The 27148-nt window shown below is 28.6% G+C and overlaps 4 protein-coding genes across 5 annotated transcripts; 2 read left to right on the forward strand and 2 right to left on the reverse strand.

Moving 5' to 3' along the window:
* Positions 1 to 1603: 1603 nt before the first annotated feature.
* Positions 1604 to 8376, forward strand: LOC127280595 (transcription factor Dp-1). Of its 2 annotated transcripts, XR_007842846.1 has the most exons (11): positions 1604 to 2009; positions 3166 to 3284; positions 3561 to 3627; positions 3965 to 4062; positions 4720 to 4877; positions 5073 to 5235; positions 5343 to 5704; positions 5787 to 5869; positions 6273 to 6356; positions 6798 to 7415; positions 7486 to 8376. XR_007842846.1 is itself a non-coding variant. In XM_051303689.1 (10 exons), exons 1-10 carry the CDS (start codon positions 1961 to 1963, stop codon positions 7031 to 7033), a joined length of 1419 nt encoding a protein of 472 aa, XP_051159646.1. In that variant the 5' UTR covers positions 1604 to 1960; the 3' UTR covers positions 7034 to 8376. The 2 variants fall into 2 exon arrangements, 1 of the variants encoding a protein (XP_051159646.1); XM_051303689.1 differs by having other exon boundaries at positions 6798 to 8376.
* Positions 8134 to 9286, reverse strand: LOC127280633 (COP9 signalosome complex subunit 9). The gene is made up of 3 exons (XM_051303776.1): positions 9068 to 9286; positions 8732 to 8804; positions 8134 to 8375 (listed from the first exon to the last, which is right to left on the reverse strand). Exons 1-3 carry the CDS (start codon positions 9134 to 9136, stop codon positions 8338 to 8340), a joined length of 180 nt encoding a protein of 59 aa, XP_051159733.1. The 5' UTR covers positions 9137 to 9286; the 3' UTR covers positions 8134 to 8337.
* A 71-nt stretch (positions 9287 to 9357) lies between these two features.
* Positions 9358 to 10648, forward strand: LOC127280625 (uncharacterized). The gene is made up of 4 exons (XM_051303763.1): positions 9358 to 9661; positions 9741 to 9927; positions 10019 to 10127; positions 10339 to 10648. Exons 1-4 carry the CDS (start codon positions 9497 to 9499, stop codon positions 10556 to 10558), a joined length of 681 nt encoding a protein of 226 aa, XP_051159720.1. The 5' UTR covers positions 9358 to 9496; the 3' UTR covers positions 10559 to 10648.
* A 68-nt stretch (positions 10649 to 10716) lies between these two features.
* LOC127280601 (heparin sulfate O-sulfotransferase-like) lies at positions 10717 to 13121 on the reverse strand. Its single transcript, XM_051303707.1, has 7 exons — positions 12785 to 13121; positions 12412 to 12641; positions 12244 to 12329; positions 11526 to 11664; positions 11324 to 11421; positions 11026 to 11183; positions 10717 to 10953 (listed from the first exon to the last, which is right to left on the reverse strand). Exons 1-7 carry the CDS (start codon positions 12915 to 12917, stop codon positions 10742 to 10744), a joined length of 1056 nt encoding a protein of 351 aa, XP_051159664.1. The 5' UTR covers positions 12918 to 13121; the 3' UTR covers positions 10717 to 10741.
* Between the last annotated feature and the right edge of the window lie 14027 nt (positions 13122 to 27148).

Below are 27148 nucleotides of genomic sequence, written 5' to 3' on the forward strand. Positions count from 1 at the left end.
TCGAAATATGTATACTTAAATATTAGGTTATTTATTGCAAGTATAAATTAATTAAAAGTTTACGCATGTTTTACTGTAACTACATTAGAATATATATATATAGTTTGATATAATACAATAGTTAAATAAAATAAATACAAAACGAATTAATAATTATTGTCCATTGATTGCCATTTATTAAATTTTTTCATTTAAAAACATTTTTTGAAACATTACTTTAACATTCCCACGTGAAATTTTTCTTAAAGTAAATATTTTGTAAATCCTTTGTTCGCGAGCGTGAAGCATATTATGTTAAAAAAGGACAGACTGATTTTTATATCCTTATTTAAGGAAACTTTAAAGCAGCGTCTACAATAATCGAAGTGAGCTCCAAATATGATAACATAAAGGCCTGAGCAGAGTAGAAACTTAACCGAAATCGTAATTGTAAATGCAACCAGAAGAATGAGTTAGAGAAAGACGAACAATATGTATATCCTTCTCTAACTCATTCTTCCGGTTACGTTTCTATTCTGCTCAGGCCTTAAGCACCCAGAAGCGTATACTTATCACTGAACTCTATTGGGATCGGCTAAACTGCAATACGCCATCTGGTGGGGACCCATTCTCTCCCTCCATTTTCTTTCTTTGTCTCTCTTCAATTAATAGGTTAGAAAGAGTAGAAAAAACAAAATGGCGGGAGAGAATGGGTCAAAGTTACTAGATTGTTACTAGACCACCGTTCCCAATATATCTGGAATGATGTCTGACATTGATGGTCGCGAACCGAGAGAGAGGTCTCATTCTTGTATCCCTCTCCTTCTCTTGCTAAACTGCGCAGGCGTAGTACAATACGTTCCAAAAGTTTACTGTTAACTGTGTTATGTCATATTCACGTATACATACTGTTAAATATTTTCTAATGGACCTGTACCGACAAAGAGGGGAATACAAGAATCAGCCCTCTCTCTCGGTTCGCGACTTTCAATGGCAGACAGCATTCCAGATATATAGAGTTCAGTGATACTTATCGTGAGTGTTTTCGGAGGTTCCTGACACTGACAGTGTACTGACAATGAGATAGTAAATCTTATGTCACTATCAAGGTCATTACTATACGGTTGGTTTCCATTGTCCCCACTCGGCATTTGTGTTATAATTCTCGTCAACTACCGCACCCTGCTCTAGTAAAAATTTAGTGAATTTATTCTTAAAATTAAAAATCACTAAATTTTTACTATATCACCATTAGTTTCTTATATTATGCTATTTTATGTTAATATAAGGAACTAATTGTGTACACAGCCTTACATCTGGAAGGTTTTTTTTTATTTCATTGTAGAATGCGAGCCAAGAAAGGCGGAAGATCGTTAACTTCCTCTCATTCTTTTTCCATAAGTTAGACATGAACAGATGAAATTGCATATGGCTACACGTGCGTTAGAAAAGAACAAAAAAAGTGTAGGTATATATCTGTGTACATTTTCGTCAATTTTGAGTCTACATTTCGCATTGTCTTTCCAATGCAGAGACAGCTTTAAGAAGTTATTGTGCGTTGACCTTAACATGTTTAATATTCAATATGAACATACCTTAAAGGCCACCACCGAAATATTTTTTTGTAAAGCGATCATGGTGGTGACCAGTGCCGCCAAAAGCTTTAAGCTTATTAGGGACCCATGGGTACTAAATGATATACATACATTTTTTTGTGACAAATTATTCGTCTTTATTTGTATTATACACTGAAAAAGATATATTAATGGAATTAGCTTCTTAATTTTAATAATTTGTATTGTGCATTACGATTATGTCAGATTACTAAAAGTTTGTGTAAATGCTAACGTGCCGAAGTCGCCATTTTAGTAATACATTCAGATTGCAATAACTTCTGTTTCTATTATACGCTACTTATTTACAAGTTTTACTGAAATACAAGGATAGCTTCTAGGATTTTATTTACTGTTTAACGTTGGTTATGACTCAGCAAAATAAAACAATGAATTTTTTAATTCATGATGCGAATGGTAAGTAATAACTGCGCGCCAACATTTGACAAATTTTCTGAATATTATCTTCCATTTAATTATTTACTTATTATAGATCATTTCTTTTAATATATTGAAAATTTTATACATACTTATTAGTCAATTGTTATACAACGTAGATATACATGTAATATTTTGAATATCAAATTTTACCATTTTTATTGCATATAATTTTATTTTTACTTAAATTCTCTTATATTATCTTAAAATCATTTTAATTATTAATTATGTTGTTAACATAATTCTAGTCAACGGTCGAAATAAAAAAATTTTAATTTCGCCCCTAAAATATAAAAAAAGTTGGTAAAAAATATATTGTTGCCTGTCATAAATAATTATATATTAAAAGAACTAGCTTAACAATATACTTTTCTCTTATTTCTCCCGCCTGAGAAAATAAATAGTATATAAGTTCAAGTAAAATTAATAAGTACCTACATGAATTCGTTTATATTAAAAAATACTTGGGGGGAGGGAAAGGACTACATAACTGAAAGCAATCATTTGATCAGCTAATTAAAAACTTACTTCTAACATAACCTTAAATATAAAAATTTTGTTCACATTGGCGGGAGTTAACTTTTTTCTTTAAACTATATAAATAATCTATTCACTTAGATCAGTTTTTAATTAAAAAATAAATTTTTATTTTCCACATGACCCTTCATACTGCATTTGTTTTTTATTTATTAAGATTAAAAATTTTTTTTTTTATTGAAAATTGTACTAAACTTACTCTGATATAAAAAGCTTCTCAAAAAAATCATAATTTGACTAATTGTAAGATTTGAGGAAACAAATTTGGAACTAATTATACTAAATGAGCTTAAAAATGTCCCAATAATATTTAATAACAATTGTATCAAATAACATTTTCCTGAAAATTCAACTTCACTTTTATTGTTTGATTAGTCGCAACATTTAATTTCATAATTTATGGTCAAATTTTTACTTTCTTTTAGAAAACTGTTATGTTACAGTAGAACAAACTTTTTTTTATTATATGTATAAAAAGAAAAAGAACTGTTTAAAATACGCAGTCAATTTAAAGTTTTATAATTTAGAACTAAGCATAAATAAAACTTGAAGAAAGTTTCACGCAATTCTATAAATTTTCATTTTTATTTTGTTATAGGTCATCCACAGGTAATCAAGGTTGTGCAGAGCACTCCGAATAAACCACTGAGTAATTTTGTTGGAACAACAAATACTGGAAGTCTCAAAGTGTTTAAGACACCTGGACAAGAATCACGTGTATGAAAAATAAATATTTAATTTTTTTCAACATGTTTTATATAAATATAAGTAACCTGTAAGCGCGCCATGGTTATTTCTTACAGATATTACCTTTAGATTTATTACAGTTTCCTATGTAGACATTTCTAGTAAAGATCAACCTGGAGTCGAATTGCGAATTGTTCGGCTCAATTGTAAAAATGCACTTACGACACTGTGTGCATAATACATATACTATTAATAATTAGGATAAATGCATCAAATATAACAAAAGAATTTAATTTTTTTTTATAGGTATTGTCTTCAGGAACACAAGTTTTAAGAACTATTAGTTTACAGAGCCCACAGGCAGCAGGTCAACGTAAGTATAAGAAAAATTTAAAAAAAAATTTGTTTCTTTTGTAATTACTGTCTAATAGAACTACAAATAAATATCTCTTAGAGTGCAATTGGTAAATAACATTTTTTCCATCATTTCACGTAAAATGTTTCATATATATTTTAATATTCTTCTTAAATAAGTCATTAGACCTTTTTGAGCGAATGACCTTTATATTAAAATTGTGCATAATTTTATAATTGAAGTTACTGCGATAGAAATATCACACATGTAATTTCAAAACAAAATAAAATAAACAATTCAAATTTGTTTCAATCTTTCTATTCTGTTTATACATTTCTAATATATTTTTATTTAGGTCTTGTCACCATACCATTACAAAATGCAAAAGTTTCATCTGTCAAGCCAGGCGATTCAGTGATGACGAAAACTATACAGCTTACTTCAGCTCAAATGGTAAAAACTTTTTACATTTAATTTTATGGAATATCCATAATAGAGAATTTTAAGGCAATCAAATAAAACTTAAAATTTTAGGTAAAGTTCCAAATAGCCTAAACTTTTAATATTTCTTTGCAACCTTTGTATTTAATAAATATTTATGTATTGGTAAGAGATCCCTTCGCATGATTTATACATTCATAAATTTTATGGGTAAAATTTATCTTAAATGAAAAATTGTTTCATTATGATAATACATACCCGTAAACATTGTTTTCATGGGAAAAACCATCACCCCATTAATTTTTTCCGACTTTTTTACTATTAAACAAACTAATTTTGCAATAAATAATTCAGATTTTTAATTATTTTTTATAATGTTAAATATAGGTTTGCTTTACGAATCCAATGATATGAAAAACTTAATTCCGATAACACATATGCATCTTTTTACTTTGCACGTCAGAACTGTTCGCCTAATTTTAATTAACTATTATTTAATTAATTTAAATATTTATATTAATATCATAATAAATTTAATTAACAACACCTATTAGAAACAATAGTAGTCTATAGTTGGAAATATATGACAATGTAATATCAAATAACCGAATTAAACCTATTTATCATTATAAGTCTATCTTAATTTTAATGTAAGATTTTTTTAAACAGAGCGATATAAAACATGCAATAGCAACTCAGCAACAGCAACAAAGTAGCCAACAACAGGTTGTTAAAGATTCATCAGGAAAAACATTTATAAGTCCCATTTTGGACCACAGTGGAACAAGAAAACGACACGATATCGATAGTGCAGACTACGTGCCAGAGTAATATTTTTATCTGATATTGAATTTACACTGGAACACCGGTTTAGCGAACTATCCGAAGGAGTCGTCCGCTAAAACAAACAGGACCTTTGATGAGGCAGGACAAAGAAAATCACAACCCAAAAAGTCCGCTAAACCAGTGCTCGAGTATATTTATTTTTTTATTTATTAAATAATTTATTTATTGCATTTCAGTAAAAGACGAAAAACGGAGAAGGTTGGAAAAGGCTTAAGGCACTTTTCTATGAAAGTGTGCGAAAAAGTAAAGAAAAAGGGAACTACATCTTATAATGAGGTGGCAGACGAATTAGTTGGAGAATTCACTAATCCTGCCCACGTAAATTCATTAACGGATCAGGTTAGTCTTTTATTTGAATTTTATTTACAAATAAATTCATATTCCTAATTTTTCTTTTAAAAAAAGATAGTAATGTGTAATATAATGTTTATATTTATTATAAACAGCAATATGATCAAAAAAATATCAGAAGAAGGGTTTATGATGCTTTAAATGTTTTGATGGCTATGAATATTATTTCTAAAGAAAAGAAAGAAATTAGGTGGTTAGGATTACCCACAAATTCACTACAAGAATGTGTGTCTTTAGAAAAAGATAAAAAAAAGAAAATTGAACGAATTAAGGCTAAAACACAACAGTTGCATCAACTTATTTTGCAACATATTTCTTTCAAAAATCTAGTTGAACGAAATCGTTTGCAACAGCATCTTAATGGACCACCCAAACCTAATTCTGCTATTCAGTTGCCATTTATCATAGTAAATACAAGTAAAAAAACTGTAATAGATTGCTGCATTAATGATGAAAAGTGAGTCAATTATTCATTTCTCATCAATTTATTACATTTATTAAAGGTTTATTTGTTTAATTTTAAATGTTATGAATTGCAGAACTGAGTACCTGTTTAACTTTAATGATAAATTTGAAATTCATGATGATATTGAAGTTCTCAAACGAATGGGCTTAGCCTTTGGTAAGTAATACTTACTTAATTAACTTCTAGATGATTTTTTAAAAAAATTATTTCTGACACGGATACTAAAAGTTTTTTAAAGCTAGGAATGAAAGAAAGTATATCTTAGTTACTTTTGATCTCATTAAGTAGAGTTTTTTAAAACATTTACCAGGGTAGGTATATTTGTGTTTCTGTTACAATTAGGGCACTATATTAAGAAAAAAATAGTTATACTTTCATAGCATGTATCGTGCAAAACTTTATATATAACTTTTTTTTAAATATTTGATTGTTGACTCAGTTTGTTTTCAATGAGAAGGAATATACATTTAACTAACTTTCCGATTTTCTCGTACAAGATAGTTGATTATGGAAATTTGATTTCATTTGGGTCACATAATGTGTTAACTTTTTGTTTTAGGTTTAGATAAAGGAGAGTGTTCACCAGAAGATATTCAAAATGCTAAATCAATGGTTCCTAAATCCTTAGAAAAATATGTCGAGCGTATGTATTGAATTTCAATTCCAATCTTTCTAACATAATTTTCTCAGACATACTTAGCATTCTCAAAAATTTATCTTCTGAAAATATAATTTACAAAATTAAATTATATAATTTTTGCTATTAGAAATCGACTAAAGTGTCTTTGCATATATTAAACCGTATAACAACTCTCATTTGAGAATCTACTCCATCAATCGTTACCTCATGAATTGTTTTCTTTACTCTGGACGACCGATTAAGTAACGTCATATTTCACACCAATGCTAATTGGAAATTAATTTTATGAATTAAAATTTTTTCGTAATAATTATTATTTTATCCACTTTTAGTCCAGAATCCCTATACAAAACGTACAATCTTTTATGATGATGGATCACTTAACTATAGATGATGCATTATTTTTACTTTATATTAAAATAAACAAATTTTACATATTCACAGAAATGGCATGTGGAGATCTAGATCAATTTATTCCTGTGACAATCCCTGGACCAAGTACTTCAATTGACGATCTTGAAATCAAATTAGAGGGAGCTTCCCGGCCTCCTTCATCCTCTCAAACATCAATATCTGAGGATCCTTTATCACCACCGTCACACTTTTATTCAGAAGAAGAAGATGAAGAAGATGAGAGTGAACAAGATGAACAAGCTGACAGTGATCTTGAAATTAACTAGCACCTCAATCGATCTTTGTAACAATTAATTATGATTTTTCTTACTTCATATTTCAAACTTTTATTTTAAGAAAAGTTAAATTGAACCTCCTAATATTTCAGGGTGTTAGTGAATCGGATTTGTTTTAAATACACAAATAAATAAGAACAAAAGCTTTTATTTTAAAACAATAATTATTTTTCTTATTATCATTACTATTATTATTATTATTACTATTATTATTATTATTATTATTATTATTATTATTATTATTATTATTATTATTAATATAGTAACTGATTTTGAAGATTGAGGCAAAAGTTACTTATGTGTAAACTGAGGCGAAACTATTAATGTATGAAATATATATTTTAATCTTAAGAAAAATCAAGTATTGGTAAAGGTAAGACATTTATTTAAGTTTCTACATAAAGCCTTTTTAACTCATTGTAATAGACAAAATATAATTATAGGTACACAAATCCGATTTAAACCTATTTACATTTAAATATGCTATCTACTACAAAAAGGAAATATAAGAATTATCAAAAGTCGATTGGGGCCAATGAAAATCTACAAAAATCAGAATTCATACATTCACCTCAAGATGGAAGGATACAAATTTTTCAAATAATAATTTGAAATAAAATAATACGAAACTACCCAATACACCTTACTACGTGTAGGGTAATTAGTGACGTCAAAGTGTCAAATTTATAAACTTTGAACAATTTAAATTTTGCATCGCACCACGAAACTTGTGTGATTAGTACTAATGTAATAATGTATGATATTATGTAATCTTACGGTAGCGTTTAAAATACACATATATTTACTTATGATTTTCCTATGTTACACATCAATTATACACATAAAAAATAGCAGAACACAATGTATCAGATCATAAATACATCTGACATATTCTGTAAACGAATAAATTATAAAATCAAAAATACAAATTTCACTACTTGTATTGTTGTAATTTGTAATGTTTAATTTTAGTCATATTATTACTACATATTTTAACAAATAAATTTTCATGATCTTTTGGATTTGGATACTTTTCAAGATAAGGACTACAATTTAATATTTCTGTATTAAATAATTATAAAACATGATAATGAATTTAAAAAATTTTTTTTTTTTGAAGAGTATTTTTTATACATAGTTTTTTTATGGAATTGACTGCGTTAAAAATAGATTAATTGAACAATACATTATTTGTATAAATTTTTTTTTTTGCAAATCAGTTATTCCATTTACGGTGAAGATGAGAAAGCTGTCAGTATTTCACATCCATCAGTTCTTTGGTGTAATACACAATCTTATTCTAAATCATCATCATCGTAAAGATCGTAAAAATCTGGAACATATTATTTTCATAAAAAAAATATTTTCGAAGTGTAATATAAATAAAATTAATTTTAAATATGTCTTTAATATATTACTCTCTAAGACCAAAAAACTATTTTAATTTAGTGGTTAAAGGTACAGAATTTTTTGTAATTTTCTTCTATATATTTTATAAAAAATAGAGTTTGATGAAAAAAATATACATATATCTCCATTTGACCTAAAGTGATCTTTGAGGTTTAATATAAAATAATACAAACAGATAATGCAACAATTTCGATTAATTTAAAAGAGGTTTAAAATAAAAGAATTAAAATTTCTCTCAAAGTGAAAGCATATTTTAATTTAATAAACATAAAAACTCACCATTAAAAAAATCAGCATGAACGGCCTTATCATCAAAACTGACGTCAACGAATAATCTATTGGATCCTCCAGGCTAATCATACAAAATTTAAATTATAAATTACATGTAATTTAACAAGAAGTCATTCAAAGGGAAGAAGAAGATAATTTCCATGTAAGTCAGAGAAAATCAATAAGTGAACGTCACTTCTTTTTAAAAACAATAATAAAGAGTATTCTTAGACTTTAACAAAAATTTCAAGAGACGAATACAATAAGACTTGACAAATGTAATGTTCAATTTGTTTTTTAAAGTAACCTCAAAATTGTATAGGTACTGTTATAAAATATATTTACCATTTCAAGATCCATGAATGGTCCAGGACCATCCGGAAACATTTCATCAACAACAAGTGAATGCTTCATAATTTTAATTTAAAAATAAATATAATTATTTAATTAGTTATTGACTATTTGTATTTATTAATCTCAATTTTCCAACTTCACCTCTAGGCTAAAGCATAAGGCGGTGTTTACATCGTTCGATCCTTGTTACACTTATTGTTCTACGCAAAACGCAGCGTTCGAACGCGCAAGCATGTGTGAGATAGATAAAGCCAGTGTTATCGTAAATGTATGAATGAGAAAGTAAAGGACAGAAATAGCTATTATATATAGTTTGTTTTCCATGGATGTTTCTATATGCTTAAGTTTCCAACCAAACGTAAACACTAAAATTTTTATACGGGAAATTATAATTAATCAAGTTAATTTTTAAAAGACAAGATGGAAGAAGATTCTTATGAAATAGAAAAAGAAACGTTTTATACAGAAGCAGTAAAATACTGGGATAAAATTCCTCCAACGGTTGATGGTATGCTCGGAGGTTTTGGATTTACTTCACAAACTGATATTCAGGGATCAAAAGCTTTTTTAAATTGTCTTTTTAAGGTTTGTGAAGAAAATAATAATTTTCATTTTAATACAATTGGATTACTTTTTATACAACATTTGTTTGTAACAATTTCAGTTATCGAACCCTCCTAAGAATACGTACTGTTTGGATTGTGGAGCCGGTATTGGAAGAGTAACAAAGAACTTACTTGTAAATTATTTTAAAAAAGTAGATCTTGTTGAACAAAATCCAAAATTTTTAGATGTAGCTAAAAAAGATCTCGAGGCCTATCCTGAAAAAATTGGTGAATTTTATCCTTCTGGTAATCATTGAATTGAATTATAGATAATTATAAGGAAAATTAACCAAATTTACCCGTATATATGTATATTTTTATATATATTTCAATTTAGGGTTACAAGTATTTTGTCCTTCACTGAATTTGTACGATGTAATATGGACACAGTGGGTTCTGAGTCACCTTTGTGATGAAGATTTGATTATGTTTCTGAAGAATTGTGTGTAAGTTTTTTTTATATTTAAAAACTTTTTGTAATAATTCATTTAAATAGAATGCCAAAGTTTATTTTATATATTGAGCCAGTGTAGGGAAGTAGAAGAAAATTTACAAAATAAATCAGGAAATACTAGTGAAATATGAAATTTTTTTTAGTTATTTCACTAGTAAATAAAATATTCTAACTGTTTCATTTGTATTTTCTCTTTATTGCAGGAATGGTTTAAGCAAGAATGGCGTAATTGTAGTTAAGGAAAATGTAACTAGCATGAATAAAATAGACATTGATACTGAAGATTCTTCTGTTACACGGCCATATATGGAATTGCAGAACATATTTAAAAAAGCTGGTTTAATTTGTATTAAGGAAGTAAAACAGAATGGCATGCCACGTGGCCTATATCCAATTTATATGTTCGCGTTGAGGCCTCACTAAAGCAATGGTAAAACTTGCTTTATATAGAATGTAACTCGTATAGGTAGCTCTATTTTACAACAAATAAAACAAACTTTTTAAATAATGAAATATTCGTTAATTGACTGAAAAACAACTGCAATTTACATCCTCATAATATAAATAAATGTACTAGTATGTGAGTGTAAAAATTAAAATTTTAATTTATTTTGGTCGAATTTTTTCATACATAAAACGTTGGTTTGTATCTTGGATGGAAGCACTTAAAAGTCTTCTTTTTATATTATGAAAGTAAGCCAGAGCGTAGTTATATAATTCGTTTTCCATCTTCCATACTACAGATTTTTTTATTTTCTCCACAGTCTCTGGTTGAGGATCAATTTTTTGTGTAGTTTGTCGCAAATGAGATTTGTTGTCTAAAAATAAAATAACATTACAGACACTTATTAAATAAAAAAATGTCAAATGAAATATTAAGTATATCATACTATGCAAAAATAGATCATGTCCTCCTTTAAAAAAGCGTGGCAATATAAATTCAAGTATTTGTATAAAATCGCCTAATTCTTCAGTTACTCCAACTAATAAATAATGCTTTTGTAGATTACGTTTCGCTTCATCTAAAGCCCATTTATTGCCAACTTCCCTGTAATATTTATATCAAATATTAATTACATACATTCACATAGAAAAAGAGTTATATTAAGATTAATCAACAGTTGCGAAAATAAATTAAAATGACAAAATTAACATTTATTGCAACGATTCCTAATTATTAGTTTTTACCAACAAGCTGGATCATGTCCGCATAAGAAAGGAATTTGAATCCACATATTATTTGGATCACAGTCTGCTTGTTGAAGTAGAACACATTCGTCAAAACTCTAAAAAAAAAAAAAAATTAAGTAGAAAAAAATAATGATATCGGACAAGGGTATAAATTAATGAGTGGGTGATTTGTCTTTTTCAAAAATTTAACATCATTTACCTTGGTATCACCATGTTTCTTTCTTATAAGATGAGGTCTAAAATTGTCACCGTATCTTAGAAAATAATAATAAGAAACAAATCTGTCTAAAGGTTTTCTCAATAAATTTACGTAAATTGGAAATTGCTGAACACCGAATCTGAAAAAATAGTTTTATCAATTTCTTTTTGCATCATGAAAAAAATTATTTAACGCTTTAACACTCAAGTGGAATAAATTTTTACGATTCACACTTTGTTAATGAAAAAAATGGATATTCAAACATAATATCCAGATATTCAGGGTGAATAACTCAGCTATTCAACTACATGTCATACATCTAAATACTCAAATTAAGACGCTGGCAAGTAAAACCATTCATCAAATTCTCTCAATCATTTGAATTGCACGATCGGATGAATTTATGCGAGGTTTTACTCACCTGCGACTCAATTAAGCATCTTTTTAAATGTTAAAAAAAGAGTTTATGAACTCGGCGTATAGTAGCTAATATAATACACTATATGTGACTTGGACAGTTTAAAGGGACCTTACGTCCGAGAAAATTGGTTTTTTGAAACTCATTGCATTCAAAAGAATGTACTTTTTTCTATATGAAATCATTATGAAAAAATACAAATAAAATTTTTCGAACGTAAGGTATACCTTTTAACTGTCCAGGTCACATTGTATAAGAAATCACTAACAAATAATAAAGTATAATTTTTATCATAATTACTTTTCAAAGTTTAAAAAGGCTATATGTCCATGATAGAACGCAGGTTTTAGAACACTCCATTCTGTTATATTATGTATAAATTTAATCTGCAACCAAACTTACATGCATTTTGTAAATGTTTAAAAGATTTATATCAACTGTCAGAACGACAAACAGAAATTTACATACCTGATTAGCGAGTGTCAAAGTATGCATATTATTAGTAACATTAATGTGTAAGCTATGAAATTTGTTCTTTTTACACAAATCATAAACTACACCAACGAAGCTTGTTGAACCTGTTTTAGGTACTCTATTGTATATTACAATAATGTCATCTAACTGAGATTGCTTATTATATACTTGTGTATAAGGAATATCTTGTTTATTTTGAGAGTTGATTTTAATTACAGCTTCATCTGAAAACAAAAAACAAAATAACTGTAAGTAAATAAAATAAAAAATAATAAGATAATATTTTTCATTAAACTGTTTCCCGGCATATCAAAAAATGTGTGCTTTAAAGAGTTAAATATTATATGCATGTATATAAATAACTTACGTAATAATTTGTTTTTTTCTTCTAAATTTATTACTTTCATTTTTAAATAAAGTAATGTAAAGAAAACTATAGCAATTAAAATCCATTGAATTAAATGGTTTCTTAATATCATATTGAAAACAATTAAAAACATAACCTATACTTGCTAGATTAAGCTGGTCTATTCTTAAAACCAACGGGACACCCAATAACAATAATTAAAATTGAATTTTAATATGTATAATAATGTAAGGTAATGATTAAGAGTAAATTATAACTAAAATGTATATTCAGCTTATATTGATTTTTTTGTCATTTAGAGTAAATATTATAATTTTTGTAAATTTAAAATTTTCCGCCATAAAATTGCTTTTGACTAATGAACATGATCATTATTTTTAAAGGTACTCTCTCACCGTCTGCCAGTGTAACGCTCCTCTGCCCACGGCTGGGTAGAGTACCGTAATATTTAAATTTAATTTGATATCTTGTTTTAAGAGCACTGAGTACTAGTCTTAATTTTAAGAAGGAGAGAAAGAGAGAGAAACAAAGAATAATGAATTGACATAAATAAGAAAAACAGAGTTAGAGACAGGTAAATTATAAGAAAATTGTGTAAAAGAGAAAGAGAAATATGTATGATAAGTAAAGGCAATGTGTAAAAAAAAGGGATATAAAATAAAGATAGAGAAAGGAGTAGATAAAGATAAGATATAAGAATGAAAGATATGTAAAAAAGAAAATAGTTATAAGAAGAATTAATAAATATATAAAAGATGAATTTAAGAATAAAAGTAATAAGAAATTAAACAATAGTAATAAAAGTATGCAAGAGTGAAAAGAGTTTCAAATAAAGGTATGATATTAGATTAAAGGGTACTTAGGAAGGGTTTTCTGCAGTTTCCCCTTTCCTCTGAAGGATTGTTTCAGGTAAATGCGAGTACCTATTTTTGAAATCGGCTGCAGACGTCGAAAGGACTTAAGAAATAATGTAATTAAGGTCCTTTTGCAATGAATCTGAGTTTTTTCAATTAGACATTGTTATTTTGTAACTAATTAATTATTTTGCAATTAATATAAATATAAAGGGTTATTGTATAATAAATTAGCGTAAAAAGGGTTAAAATAAGCTGAAGGGAAGTTTAATTATAAAGGGATAATTATCAATTCAAGGATGTAATGCAGACACGAATGAGTCATAATATAAAATCAAGCATGAGTCATACTTCTACTTGACAATAACAAGGTCAAGCATGAGTCATACTCCTACTTGACAATAACAAGGTCAAGCATGAGTCATACTCCTACGCGACAATAACAAGGTCAAGCATGAGTCATACTCCTACGCGACAATAACAAGGTCACAGTGACGTCCAAAATAGAATATGACTCATGGGGATGAGGCAAACAAGGTCAAATGGGGCGGAGTATTACTAAATGCATGTCTCTAATTGGAGGAATTGTTAAGCGTGAGTCATCACTGCGAAGCAGGATTCGTTGGTACATTTAGACTCAGATTGGAAGAAAAGTGGGAATACTGCTATAAAAGGAGGATGATCGAGGTTGCTAGCCAGAGAGAAAGAAAGTCAGGAAGAAATAAAAGGGTTATTCTGATACTATAGAGAAGTCAAGATACAGAGATAGAGATTTTGGTTCTGACTCTGACACGAATTTAAAAATATAGATAAAGCTCAAATCCAAGTTTAAAATTTGAGGCGAATAGTGTAATTTTATTATTAGTTTAAGGATAAAAGGGAAGAACTCAGATTTAAAATAAATTGTTGAATAAAACAATTAATATATTTAATCTTAATTATGTTTTATTTAATCCTCTCAACAAGTTAATCCTTCAGGATTTTAATGAGATTCGAAATCATTCAAAAGAACTAAAGTGAAGTTAAAAGAAAAGTATAAATAATTAACAATTTAATTAAACAAAAACTAAGTGAACTTCTATAATATTTATCCTAATAGTGTTGTGAAAACACCTTTAATCAACGTCGGTTGTTCCTGTGCAGTTCCATCTACGAAAATCATATTCAAGACTATCTATTCTTGTAACATTGATATTGTAGACGAACCTTTAATCAGTTTTAAAATTCCTGCGTGTTACAGGAATTATTTTGGTGACAGCGGTGGGATAATCTCAACTTGTTGAGAGTTCCTAAATGACTATATCATACATTAAATAATGAAGAGAATGTCGTTTAAAATGGAAGGAAGAAACCATAAATGAATCCAAGAAACCTACATTGAATTTGCTAATAATAATAATACGTATAAAGTTATTCATCTTAAAGTTGGCAAAAATTGATAATTAAGAAAATCCGAATTGTACGAGAAGCTAAGTAAAAAAAAAAAAAAAAAAACACCCCAAGGACATCAAAAAAAAAAAAAGAGAAGATCATCTAAAATAGAAGATTGATTGCTTAAATAGATCAAGAACAAGGAAGAGGAAATCCACAAAAAAAACGGCAAGAGTTGACAGTGACAAACAAAGTGTGAAAACCAAAGTGAAAATAGTCAAAAGGGTAAGTCGATTCATTTCTATGATTCTCTCTCTACAATAAAAAAAAAATAAATAAATAGTAAAATTTTTTTTTATTATTAGTAAAAATCTCAGTGCTCAGTCATTTTGTTGTTGTTGTTGTTGTTGTTGTTAACAATTGGAAAGGATATATATATTCTTTTTGTTGAAAGGGATACATATATATGTATGTGTTTAAGTATATTTGAGCAAAATGGAGAATATTGAAATAAATTCAATTAGTGATGTCGATGATTCAATCGACAACCGTAATATAAGTACCGGTTCAAGTAAATGGAATGTGAGTGATTTTGTAACTATTCCTAGAAATGCTGATAATAAATTAATTGGAGGTAATGGGAATAATAATCGAATAAAATATATCCCATTTAGACATGCCTTGGAAATTTTACCTAAAGAGTTTAATGGGCAAAATATGCCAGTATCACGGTTTATTAAAATCTGTCAGTCTGTTGAAAGGTCTATTTCTCCTGAGGAACAACATAACTTATTTATGGTTATTAGATCTCGCGTAGTAGACGATGCAAATGATTGTTTGGAAACCCGTGAAATTAACAATTTAAATGATTTACTAGAATTATTGAAATTAAATTTTACAGATCATAAAAATTTGGGCCAATTAAATTCTTTATTAGCAACAATTGCCCAGCAATCAAATGAGTCAGTAAATGATTATAGTAAGAGAGTTAATACCATATTAAATCAAATTATCGAAGCCATTGATGACAGAAATTCTCCAGAAGTTGCATTAGGGATGAAAAGTGCTCTTACAGAAAATGCTCGCGAAAGCTTTGTATTAGGATTAAAGGCAGAATTAGCATTACGTGTAAGATTAGGGTGTCCAGTAGATCTTCATAAAGCTATAAAACTAGCTAGGGAAGCCGAGTGGGAATTAAATTTTTCTAAATCATTGAGAAGAGAAAATTTGACAGATTTAGAAATCTTTTCAAATGATAAAAGGGGTGCGAAATATTCAAAAATGCAATATAATGAAAGATTTAAGGAAAATCCGCGAGTAAGATTTATAGAAAAAGAATCAATAAATAATAAAAAACGATCCCATCAAGATAGTAATAAAAATGTGAATTCTCGAAGTAAATTTATAAAAAGGGAACCAAAAGAATATGATAAATCTATTCAGTGTTATAAATGCGGTAAAGAAGGTCATGTTAGAAAAGATTGTAGGAATTCAAAATTTTGTTTTAATTGTAATAAACCGGGTCATGTTAAAGAAAATTGTAGAAAAGTAATTAATTGTTTTAATTGTGGCAAGGAAGGACATCATAAAATTCACTGTCCAGAATTGCAAAATAATAAACCCGAGGAGAGACAATGCACAAAGTGCAAAATGACGGGGCATACGGCTGAAAAATGTTGGGGAATGTGTGGTTATTGTAAACGACCAGGGCATAAATACGAAAATTGTTTCGCGCGGCAGAAGGAAGTAGAAAGAAGCCAGAAAATTAAGGATGAAGATGATCCAAAAAACACATAGTAGACTCAACATGGGGGTGCGATTTTGAGTCTATCAGGGACGAACAAGCGCCTAATAAGCGAATAATATTAATGGCACCACATAAAGATAATGTAAAATCGCCAGAAGTAGAAATATGTAATGAGAACTTTGAAAACGAAAAAATAACTTTAGTAGTGGATACAGGTGCCGAACTGAATTTAATAAAAATTAAGGCCTTAAAGCCACATTTAATAATAAATAAAAAGGATAGATGTCAATTATTTGGAATAGGCAGTAACGGAATAATTACAATCGGTTCAGTAGAAATACCAATTAAAAATGAAATCCAGATTTTTCAAGTTGTACCAAATGTATTTCCTATTAAATGCGATGGACTAATAGGAATGCCTTTCTTACAGAATGCTACTATAGACTTAAAAGAGAAAACTTTAATTCATGATGTTGGAAAATTCCCAATATTAACTATAAATAAGGGAAGAACATTTAAAGTAAAAAGACGAACAAAACAATTAATTAAATTACCTGTAAAAAATAATGACTTAAAAACCGGATATTTACCGTTAATATCGACAGGACCTGGAATATATTTGGGAGAAGCATTAGTTTCTGTAAAAGAAGGAATGGCACAAGTATTTGTCATCAATACCACTAATCAGGAAGTAGAATTGTCAATACCTCCAGTAGAGTTATTAGAATATACGGAACAAGAACCAGGAATGAAAATATCAAAGCAAACCGATTTAGAAGCAGAGAGAATTGACAAATTAAAAGAACTGCTAGAAATTAAACATTTAAATAAGCAGGAACAAGAATATTTATTCATGTCTATAAAAAACTATTCACATCAGTTTCATATCCCAGGTGATAAATTAGGATGTACAAACGAAATTCAACATACTATAGAAACGACGGACGATAATCCTGTAAATAGTAAATATCCACGGTACCCACCTGTTCACAAAGAAGAAATTAAAAACCAAACAAATGATTTACTAAAGAATAAATCAATATCATTATCTAAATCTGGTTACAACTCACCAGTGTGGATAGTTCCAAAGAAAGCAGACTCCCAAGGTAATAAACGTTGGCGTATGGTGATTGACTATCGAAAATTAAATGAGAAGACAGTATCCGACTCATATCCACTACCTAACATTACAGATATTTTAGATCAGCTTGGAGGTGCTAAATATTTTACTATATTGGATCTAGCTCAAGGATTTCATCAAGTAGAAGTTGTACCTAAGGATAGACATAAAACTGCCTTTTCGACACCATTCGGACACTATGAATTTAACAGAATGCCCTTTGGGTTAAAAAATAGCCCTTCAACCTTTCAAAGATTAATGGATAGAATATTATCAGGAATGCAAGGGATAGAATTATTTGTTTATATGGACGATATAGTGATATATGCAAATTCATTAAAAGAACACAAGGAAAAATTTGAAAAATTATTAGGTAGATTAAAAACAGCTGGATTGGTTTTACAACCAGATAAATGTAAGTTTTTGTGTAAAGAAATAGGTTATTTGGGTCATGTAATTTCGGAAGAAGGAGTAAAACCAGATCCTTCAAAATTAGAAGCAGTACAAAAATTTCCACAACCAAAGAACAGAAAGAATGTTAAACAATTTCTTGGATTAGCTGGGTATTATAGGCGTTTTATTCAGAATTTTTCCAAAATTGCGAAACCTTTAACGAATTTATTAAAGAAAAAGAGTAATTTTAATTGGGATTCTGAAGTAGAAGTAGCATTTAATGAACTGAAGCAGAAGCTGTGTATGCAACCTTTATTGCAGTACCCGGACTTCAGTAAACAGTTTATTGTGACTACCGACGCTTCAGATTATGCTATTGGTGCTGTTTTAAGCCAAGGAGAAATTGGGAAAGATTTACCGATCTCTTACGCATCCAGAACCTTAAGTGGGGCAGAATTACATTATACTACTACAGAGAAAGAACTGTTAGCAATTGTGTTTGCAGTAAAACATTTTCGACCGTATCTTTATGGAATGAAGTTTAAAATAGTAACGGATCATAAAGCATTAATTTGGTTATATCAGTTGAAAGATCCGACTATCAGTTCAAGATTAGCGAGATGGAAAATAAAGTTAGAAGAATTTGATTATGAAATTGTTTATAGACCGGGAAGGGTTAATGCTAATGCTGATGCTCTCTCTCGAAATCCTATTTCTGAAAATATAGTCCTTGTAACAAAAAGATTTGATAAGGTTCGTGAGAACCAAGGAGAGGAGTATTCTCCATATATGATATATGATGAATATCCTATAGAAAGACTTTTTATGGGATATAAAAGTTTTGAGCTCGACGAGTGTTGCGGGGGGCAAACTGGGTTGGACCCGCTAGATCGGGTTCATCCTAGGCATTCCGACGGACTCGTTGAGGATTGTGTATTTGTTGACAAATGTTGCGGGGGGCAATGCGGGGTGAACCTTGATCAAGTTCGCCCTGGGAATTCCGACGGATTTGTCAATATATGTGTTTTTGGTAGTGCACACGGAAATTTGTGTGGTAATATTGGGTACCCAAATGATGAATGTACTTGTTCGCGTAAAGAGAACAAGGTTGATGTTGAAAAAGAAAATCCATGGTTATGCATAAAAACAGAAAATATAATTTTAACAAGGAATCCAAAGATTGTAGACTATGATGATTCAGATGAATCGGATGGTAGTATGATTTTGGAAACTAAGAAAAAGGAAGTTTTCAAGATAAATAAGGGTTTCAAGAGAGAAGCGCATATATTAATTGGTAATGATGATGGGGTAGTTGAAGTTATTAATGATACAGATGAACTAATTCAAAAGTCAAAAGAAAGATTATGGATGCGTGAGGATCATATTTTAAATTTCATGAGTTGTGATTGTGTAGTTAAAAATCAGCAAAGTATAGAATTGTTAAATTTAGGATTGTTTGATTCACAAAATTTGTCAAATTTAAAACCAAAATTGGGCCAGGTTGTAAGAACAAATAATGGTAATCATTATATTTTTCATTTATTTATTAAAGAGTTATTTAATGATAGATTTACAATGGAAAGATATGAATTCACAATAAAAACTTTAAAAAACGCATTAGTTCACGATGGGCTTAAAAAATTTAGTTTATCAAGAGAAGGAAATGGATTTGATAAATTTTATGGAGTAATATTGAAAAAGTATTAAGAGATCATTTTCAAAATGAGGGTTTTAAAATTACCGTTTGTACAGGGGAAATTGAGATTCCTAGAGAAGAAGACAGAATTTCAATAATAGAGGAATGTCATGATAGTGTTACAGGAGGACATAAAGGGGAAACCAAAACCCTTGAACGAATAAAGGAAAGATATTTCTGGACAGGAATGAGAAAAGATATTCAAAATTATATTACAACATGTGCATCTTGTCAAAGAAAAAAATTAGTAAGAGTAAAAACTAAGCAACCAATGAAAATTACAGATACACCAATTAGAAATTTTGAGAAAATACAAATGGATATTGTTGGACCCCTACCAAGAACAAAATTAGGAAACAAATATATCTTGACTTGGCAGGATTGTTTGAGTAAATATTCAGGAGCAATTCCACTATCTAGCGTAGATACTCCCTCAATTGCAATTGCTTTTGTAGAAAATTTTATTTGTGTGTTTGGTTGTCCAGAATCTATCCAAACTGATCAGGGAAGTCAGTTTATGAGTGAATTGATGGAAAATATTGCGAAATTGTTTAAGATTAAACAATATAAATCGACTGCCTATCATCCACAATCATTGGGAGCATTGGAACGAAGTCATCACACATTTATTGAATATCTTAGACATTATTGCGAAAAGGATAATTGGGATTTATGGTTACAATCTTCAATATTTTCTTTTAACACTTCTGTTCATGAATCAACTGGTGTTACACCGCATGAAATGATTTTTGGTAAAAAAGCCAGAATTCCATCTGAATTCTCTGAAAAACAAATCCCAATGACTTATGCATGTTTTGTTAATGAATTATTAAAACGAATATCTGAAACGGAAAGAACAGTAGTTACAAGATTAATAGCAGCAAAGCAAAGATGTAAGAAATATTATGACCAAAAACTAAATGAACAAAATTTTGAAGAAGGAGAATATGTTTATTTAATAAAAGAATCCCGAGAAAATAAATTTGAAGATCATTACCTTGGTCCATTTAAAGTAACTAGAATTATTAATGATTTAAATATAGAAATAGAAATTAATGCTAAAGAAAAGAAAATAGTGCATGTAAATCGTGTTAAACATGCATTTATTAGATTATAATAAATTCAAAAGAACAATAAATAATTAGTTTACACTTTAAATTTAAAATTACATATGGCGGAACAGAAGGTAAAGAAATAAAAGATCTTTAGCTAATTTGCCTTTAAAGTTGGTATGTATGTGTATATACGTGCGAATTTATATACAAAATAGCAAAATATGAATAATAATACAGTTGAATAGTTTATCTTAATCGTAAAAATGCATAAAATCATTTTAGGGATAATTTTGTGTCACATTTGGCATATTCTAGTTGAAATCGTGTGTGATATCACCTTTAAGTTGTCTCATGATTAAGTTCCAACGCTGCATTTGCGTCAAGTAGTGAGAGGAATAAAAACAAACATATATTTTCATTTTATGACGTCATCTGACCGTATTTTCGTTATACGGATTTTAATATGCAGTGTTACGCAGTCCCGCATATTTTGAATTTTATCTTGTATAATACTGTATATAATACTATAATATTTATTAATATGCGTGTTGCATGTATAACCCCCATCCACTACTTCTTATTTTTAAAATATATTCTTGTACGCTGTAAGCGTAATTTACTGTACAAACCCATGTGTAATGCTTTACGTATTATGCGTTCCCATCCTTCTAGATGTGTCACATTTGGGATGTCGTCACTAGAATGTGCATGTGATAGCGCCTTGAGGAAGGTCTCATTAAATTGCCTAGACACATCTAATACTCTTCTACTAAGTCTATTATTATTTGTCGAAATCTAAAACGCAAAAGTCGTACATTTTCTATATTGACGAAGTTATATTCAAATTTATTATTATCAAAGGCTAAATGCCATATTTTAGCATTAAAAATAATTTTCGCCCTGATGGGACACTTAAAAGGGTAAGAAAAAATATTGTTTATTTTTTTGCTTCCTGTCTCACCTGACAAAATTGTCTAACACAAAAAAAAAAAAAAAAAAATTGACTCTTCTCTCTTCTTTCCTTAATAGAATTTTGAAATTAATTATGTTTTGGCTCGGTCTCCACGACTTTCACCTGAGGAAATTAATCATTGTAAGTATTGTTATAAATAAAAGGGCGTAGAAAATCCTGGTGTAAGCTTTTAAATTAGTTTAACTATGCATGTATAAATATTAAAATATGCATTTCATCGCATATGTGTATATATACATGTATATAATTATTTATATTATTATTATTAGATTCCGAGCATACAAAGGACGGCTCAGGAGATTCATAGAGCCGAAAATCTTACATTTGTGCCTCACTATGATAATTTGTTTTGGGGAGGCTTTCGTGATTATTATCACGAATCTTATACTTACTATCAATCTGTCACGGATAAAGTATGTCGAGATTGTGCCATCTATTCCTCGGCAATGATTTTACAAGTAAAAGCTTGGCAGGAGAGAGAGAATCTGCCTGCTGAACCACTTGTTCCCTATAGGCAATATTTATATCACCAAATGATAACGCCTGAAATGCGGGATAAAGGGTTATCATGGGCAGCCTTTTTTTGTGGGAACTGCCATAAAGAGCTGGAAAAAACTACAATGTCATCGGAATATTGTGTCCATTGCCGCAAAATTTATGCAAATAACTGGGAGCACTTTCAACATCGTCCACACGAAGTGCAGGAAATTTTCATTGAAGAACCCGAACCTCTTCCAAGAGGTTAAAAGTGATTTTAATTTCCTTTTTTTTTTTACAAACAACTTTAATATTATTTTTATTATATTAACGTGTCTTTTTTTTAAAATGAGAAAAGAATTTTCTTATTTTTATATTTTCTAATTAATCATTTGTATCGAGTTAAACAAAAATTTAAGTTCGGACTTATTTAATATTTTTTTTTGTTTCTTCTTAATTTTTTTTTATTATTTTAAATAGAGGGCAGTTTTTTTTTTATTTTGCAGTAATGTAGTCTATAAAGGTGCTACTGGAACAGTATTATTATACTAAAATCAGTGAGACTGACTAGTTTAATAATAATTTATTTTAAAAAAAAAAGAGAGCAAAGCAACCAAAAACTACATATGTACTGATGCATATATATATTATATGACGATTTTGTAGATCAGAGGTATCTAATTTAAATATATAATATTTTCTTGTAAATAATTTATTATTTTATTTTTAATCTACCCATTTGTTCTAAATTAAAAAAAAAAAAAAACATTCTCGACCTATAGTAAAATTTTCAAAGGCATTCTTTTTTAAAAAAAAAGAAAAAAGGGGAAGAGGGAATAAAAAAAAAAAAAGAAGAAAAAGGGGGTGTATATATATGTATATATGAGAGGATGTATATATATGTATATATGAGAGGATGTATATATATGTATATATGAGAGGATGTATATATATGTATATATGAGAGGATGTATATATATGTATATATGAGAGGATGTATATATATGTATATATGAGAGGATGTATATATATATGTATATATGAGAGGATGTATATATGTGTATATATGAGAGGATGTATATATATGTATATATGAGGGGATGTATGTATATGTATATATGTATGTATAATAATAATTAGACTATCTATTGAAATATAATGTGCAGTCCTGGCAAAGTGAAGAGCTTGGACATGATCGATTCCATGAGACCCTTTTATGACCCTTTTAATTAATTAATTTAAAAAAAAAATAATCGGTACTAAAATTTAAATTTATTAACCTTTTCAAATAATTAACAGTTTAATTTCTGTGGGAAATTCAATTTACTTAAAATTTCAGTATAATTTTGGAATTTTTTAAAAATAGTTGAAAGACTTATGTTTGTATGTTAATTATCAAATCAAATTTTTTTTATTCCTACAAAAGTATAATTTATAATATCAACAAATTTTCTTAATTGGGTCAGGTATACCTATGCATGTTTATGTTACTCTTTTACAAATTGGACAGTATTATTCGCACCCAAAAGGAAGGGGTAATCTTGTACTTGGAGGAAAATTCCTCTTCTAATATCCTATGAGTATTTCCTCTTAAAACAAGATTATTCAGTTGAAATGTGGAATATTTTTATTCTTCATTTTAATGGAAGAATGACAAAAGGATTCCTTTTGTATTTTCCTCTTTAATTGAGATTTTCCGTTTTAAATTTAGAAGATTTAAAAAAAGGAAACGGAAAAAAATAATGTAATCGTTTGATCCCTTTCCCTGGGTATGATAGTTGTGAAGTTGTTTTTTAACCTTTCAGTTTTAATATTTCTGGTAAAATGTCAACAAAAAGGACAAAAAAATGGATTTGCTTTATTAAAAATACAGAAAATATAGTTAAATTCAAATTAAATGAAAATTTTTAACGCTATTTTTAGATTTAAAAAAATTTGGATATTTCTTGTGAAATTTTACTACTCAGGTAAATAGAAATACTATAACCCCATTTTTGAATCTTTCGAATTTTTTAAATCTTTTTATTTACTTTTTTAAAAAAGTTTTAAAACGTTAAATAATTTCATATATGAAATTTTTTTTTCTGTCCTATAAAAAATGTTAACTTTTAAACATATCATCATGTTTTAAAATTATTTTTGCGCTGAAAATCTCGTTGATCATTACAACTGATTAATGAAAACTTATTTTTTGTATTTTAATTATCAATATAAAATGTTGATAATTAACCAAAAACATGACATTGTTAATGTTATATTAAAAAACAATTTTTATTATTATATTGAAATGAACTATTATAATTTTACTTAATTTTAATTTAAAAATATATTTTCTGCAAAGATTTTATTATTTGATTGAAATTATAATTATTTTATTGATGGCTTTGACATTAAAAACAATTTTACGAGGTTTGGATGTCGACATTTAATTTAAGAGGAGAATCCTCTTAAATGAAGAATAATAATTTTGATACTAAAATTGAGAGGAAAATATGCATTTATTTTAGAGGAGTCCTCTGGATTGAGAATTGCTTTTTTTTGGGGTGCGCATATGTATTTATGTAATTGTATTTGTTTGAATATATGTATGTGTATGTAGGTATGTGTATATGTATATGTGTAGATGTATATATATGTGTGTATTTGCGTAAGTATGTGTATGTGAGTATGTATATGTATGGATATCAAAAAAAAAAAAAAAAATTTTCACACTTTAACCAATTTTAAAATTAGTTTAATTTTTTTTTTTGATTTTTAATGAATAAAGTAAAAATTATTGAATATGATTCAAAATTTTTGTATAAGGGGAGGAGTGTAACGCTCCTCTGCCCACGGCTGGGTAGAGTACCGTAATATTTAAATTTAATTTGATATCTTGTTTTAAGAGCACTGAGTACTAGTCTTAATTTTAAGAAGGAGAGAAAGAGAGAGAAACAAAGAATAATGAATTGACATAAATAAGAAAAACAGAGTTAGAGACAGGTAAATTATAAGAAAATTGTGTAAAAGAGAAAGAGAAATATGTATGATAAGTAAAGGCAATGTGTAAAAAAAAGGGATATAAAATAAAGATAGAGAAAGGAGTAGATAAAGATAAGATATAAGAATGAAAGATATGTAAAAAAGAAAATAGTTATAAGAAGAATTAATAAATATATAAAAGATGAATTTAAGAATAAAAGTAATAAGAAATTAAACAATAGTAATAAAAGTATGCAAGAGTGAAAAGAGTTTCAAATAAAGGTATGATATTAGATTAAAGGGTACTTAGGAAGGGTTTTCTGCAGTTTCCCCTTTCCTCTGAAGGATTGTTTCAGGTAAATGCGAGTACCTATTTTTGAAATCGGCTGCAGACGTCGAAAGGACTTAAGAAATAATGTAATTAAGGTCCTTTTGCAATGAATCTGAGTTTTTTCAATTAGACATTGTTATTTTGTAACTAATTAATTATTTTGCAATTAATATAAATATAAAGGGTTATTGTATAATAAATTAGCGTAAAAAGGGTTAAAATAAGCTGAAGGGAAGTTTAATTATAAAGGGATAATTATCAATTCAAGGATGTAATGCAGACACGAATGAGTCATAATATAAAATCAAGCATGAGTCATACTTCTACTTGACAATAACAAGGTCAAGCATGAGTCATACTCCTACTTGACAATAACAAGGTCAAGCATGAGTCATACTCCTACGCGACAATAACAAGGTCAAGCATGAGTCATACTCCTACGCGACAATAACAAGGTCACAGTGACGTCCAAAATAGAATATGACTCATGGGGATGAGGCAAACAAGGTCAAATGGGGCGGAGTATTACTAAATGCATGTCTCTAATTGGAGGAATTGTTAAGCGTGAGTCATCACTGCGAAGCAGGATTCGTTGGTACATTTAGACTCAGATTGGAAGAAAAGTGGGAATACTGCTATAAAAGGAGGATGATCGAGGTTGCTAGCCAGAGAGAAAGAAAGTCAGGAAGAAATAAAAGGGTTATTCTGATACTATAGAGAAGTCAAGATACAGAGATAGAGATTTTGGTTCTGACTCTGACACGAATTTAAAAATATAGATAAAGCTCAAATCCAAGTTTAAAATTTGAGGCGAATAGTGTAATTTTATTATTAGTTTAAGGATAAAAGGGAAGAACTCAGATTTAAAATAAATTGTTGAATAAAACAATTAATATATTTAATCTTAATTATGTTTTATTTAATCCTCTCAACAAGTTAATCCTTCAGGATTTTAATGAGATTCGAAATCATTCAAAAGAACTAAAGTGAAGTTAAAAGAAAAGTATAAATAATTAACAATTTAATTAAACAAAAACTAAGTGAACTTCTATAATATTTATCCTAATAGTGTTGTGAAAACACCTTTAATCAACGTCGGTTGTTCCTGTGCAGTTCCATCTACGAAAATCATATTCAAGACTATCTATTCTTGTAACATTGATATTGTAGACGAACCTTTAATCAGTTTTAAAATTCCTGCGTGTTACACCAGCATGCATGCATGCAGGAGTTGTCATGGCAACATTGAAAAGTAATGGCGCAATCACAACTTTTTAGCTGCCTGTAGGTTACCATGGCAAAGCACGGGTGTGAGTAAGACAGAAAATTTGAATATTCAAATTTTCTGTCGCACTCACTCTCATGCGTTGCCGTGGTAACCTGCAG

This window comes from Leptopilina boulardi, unplaced genomic scaffold (genome assembly GCF_019393585.1).
Source record: "Leptopilina boulardi isolate dan_hultmark-lab unplaced genomic scaffold, ZJU_Lbou_2.1 LbouV2_112, whole genome shotgun sequence".
In the NCBI taxonomy this organism is placed as follows: domain Eukaryota; kingdom Metazoa; phylum Arthropoda; class Insecta; order Hymenoptera; family Figitidae; genus Leptopilina; species Leptopilina boulardi.

Bases quoted from the DNA above. Each gene is read 5' to 3' on its own strand.
- LOC127280601 (XM_051303707.1), bottom strand. From the start codon at position 12,917: ATGTTTTTAATTGTTTTCAATATGATATTAAGAAACCATTTAATTCAA. The intron at 11,665-12,243 runs GTAATTATGATA...CTATTTTTTCAG, and splicing joins GCCTTTTTAAACTTTGAAAA to ATTCGGTGTTCAGCAATTTC. The intron at 11,422-11,525 runs GTAAATGATGTT...TTTTTTTTTTAG, and splicing joins AGAAACATGGTGATACCAAG to AGTTTTGACGAATGTGTTCT.
- LOC127280595 (XM_051303689.1), top strand. From the start codon at position 1,961: ATGACTCAGCAAAATAAAACAATGAATTTTTTAATTCATGATGCGAAT. The intron at 3,285-3,560 runs GTATGAAAAATA...TTTTTTTTATAG, and splicing joins CACCTGGACAAGAATCACGT to GTATTGTCTTCAGGAACACA. The intron at 5,236-5,342 runs GTTAGTCTTTTA...TATTATAAACAG, and splicing joins TAAATTCATTAACGGATCAG to CAATATGATCAAAAAAATAT.
- LOC127280625 (XM_051303763.1), top strand. From the start codon at position 9,497: ATGGAAGAAGATTCTTATGAAATAGAAAAAGAAACGTTTTATACAGAA. The intron at 9,662-9,740 runs GTTTGTGAAGAA...TAACAATTTCAG, and splicing joins TTTTAAATTGTCTTTTTAAG to TTATCGAACCCTCCTAAGAA. The intron at 10,128-10,338 runs GTAAGTTTTTTT...TCTTTATTGCAG, and splicing joins ATGTTTCTGAAGAATTGTGT to GAATGGTTTAAGCAAGAATG.
- LOC127280633 (XM_051303776.1), bottom strand. From the start codon at position 9,136: ATGAAGCATTCACTTGTTGTTGATGAAATGTTTCCGGATGGTCCTGGA. The intron at 8,805-9,067 runs GTAAATATATTT...TTGTATGATTAG, and splicing joins CATTCATGGATCTTGAAATG to CCTGGAGGATCCAATAGATT. The intron at 8,376-8,731 runs GTGAGTTTTTAT...AATATGTTCCAG, and splicing joins TCATGCTGATTTTTTTAATG to ATTTTTACGATCTTTACGAT.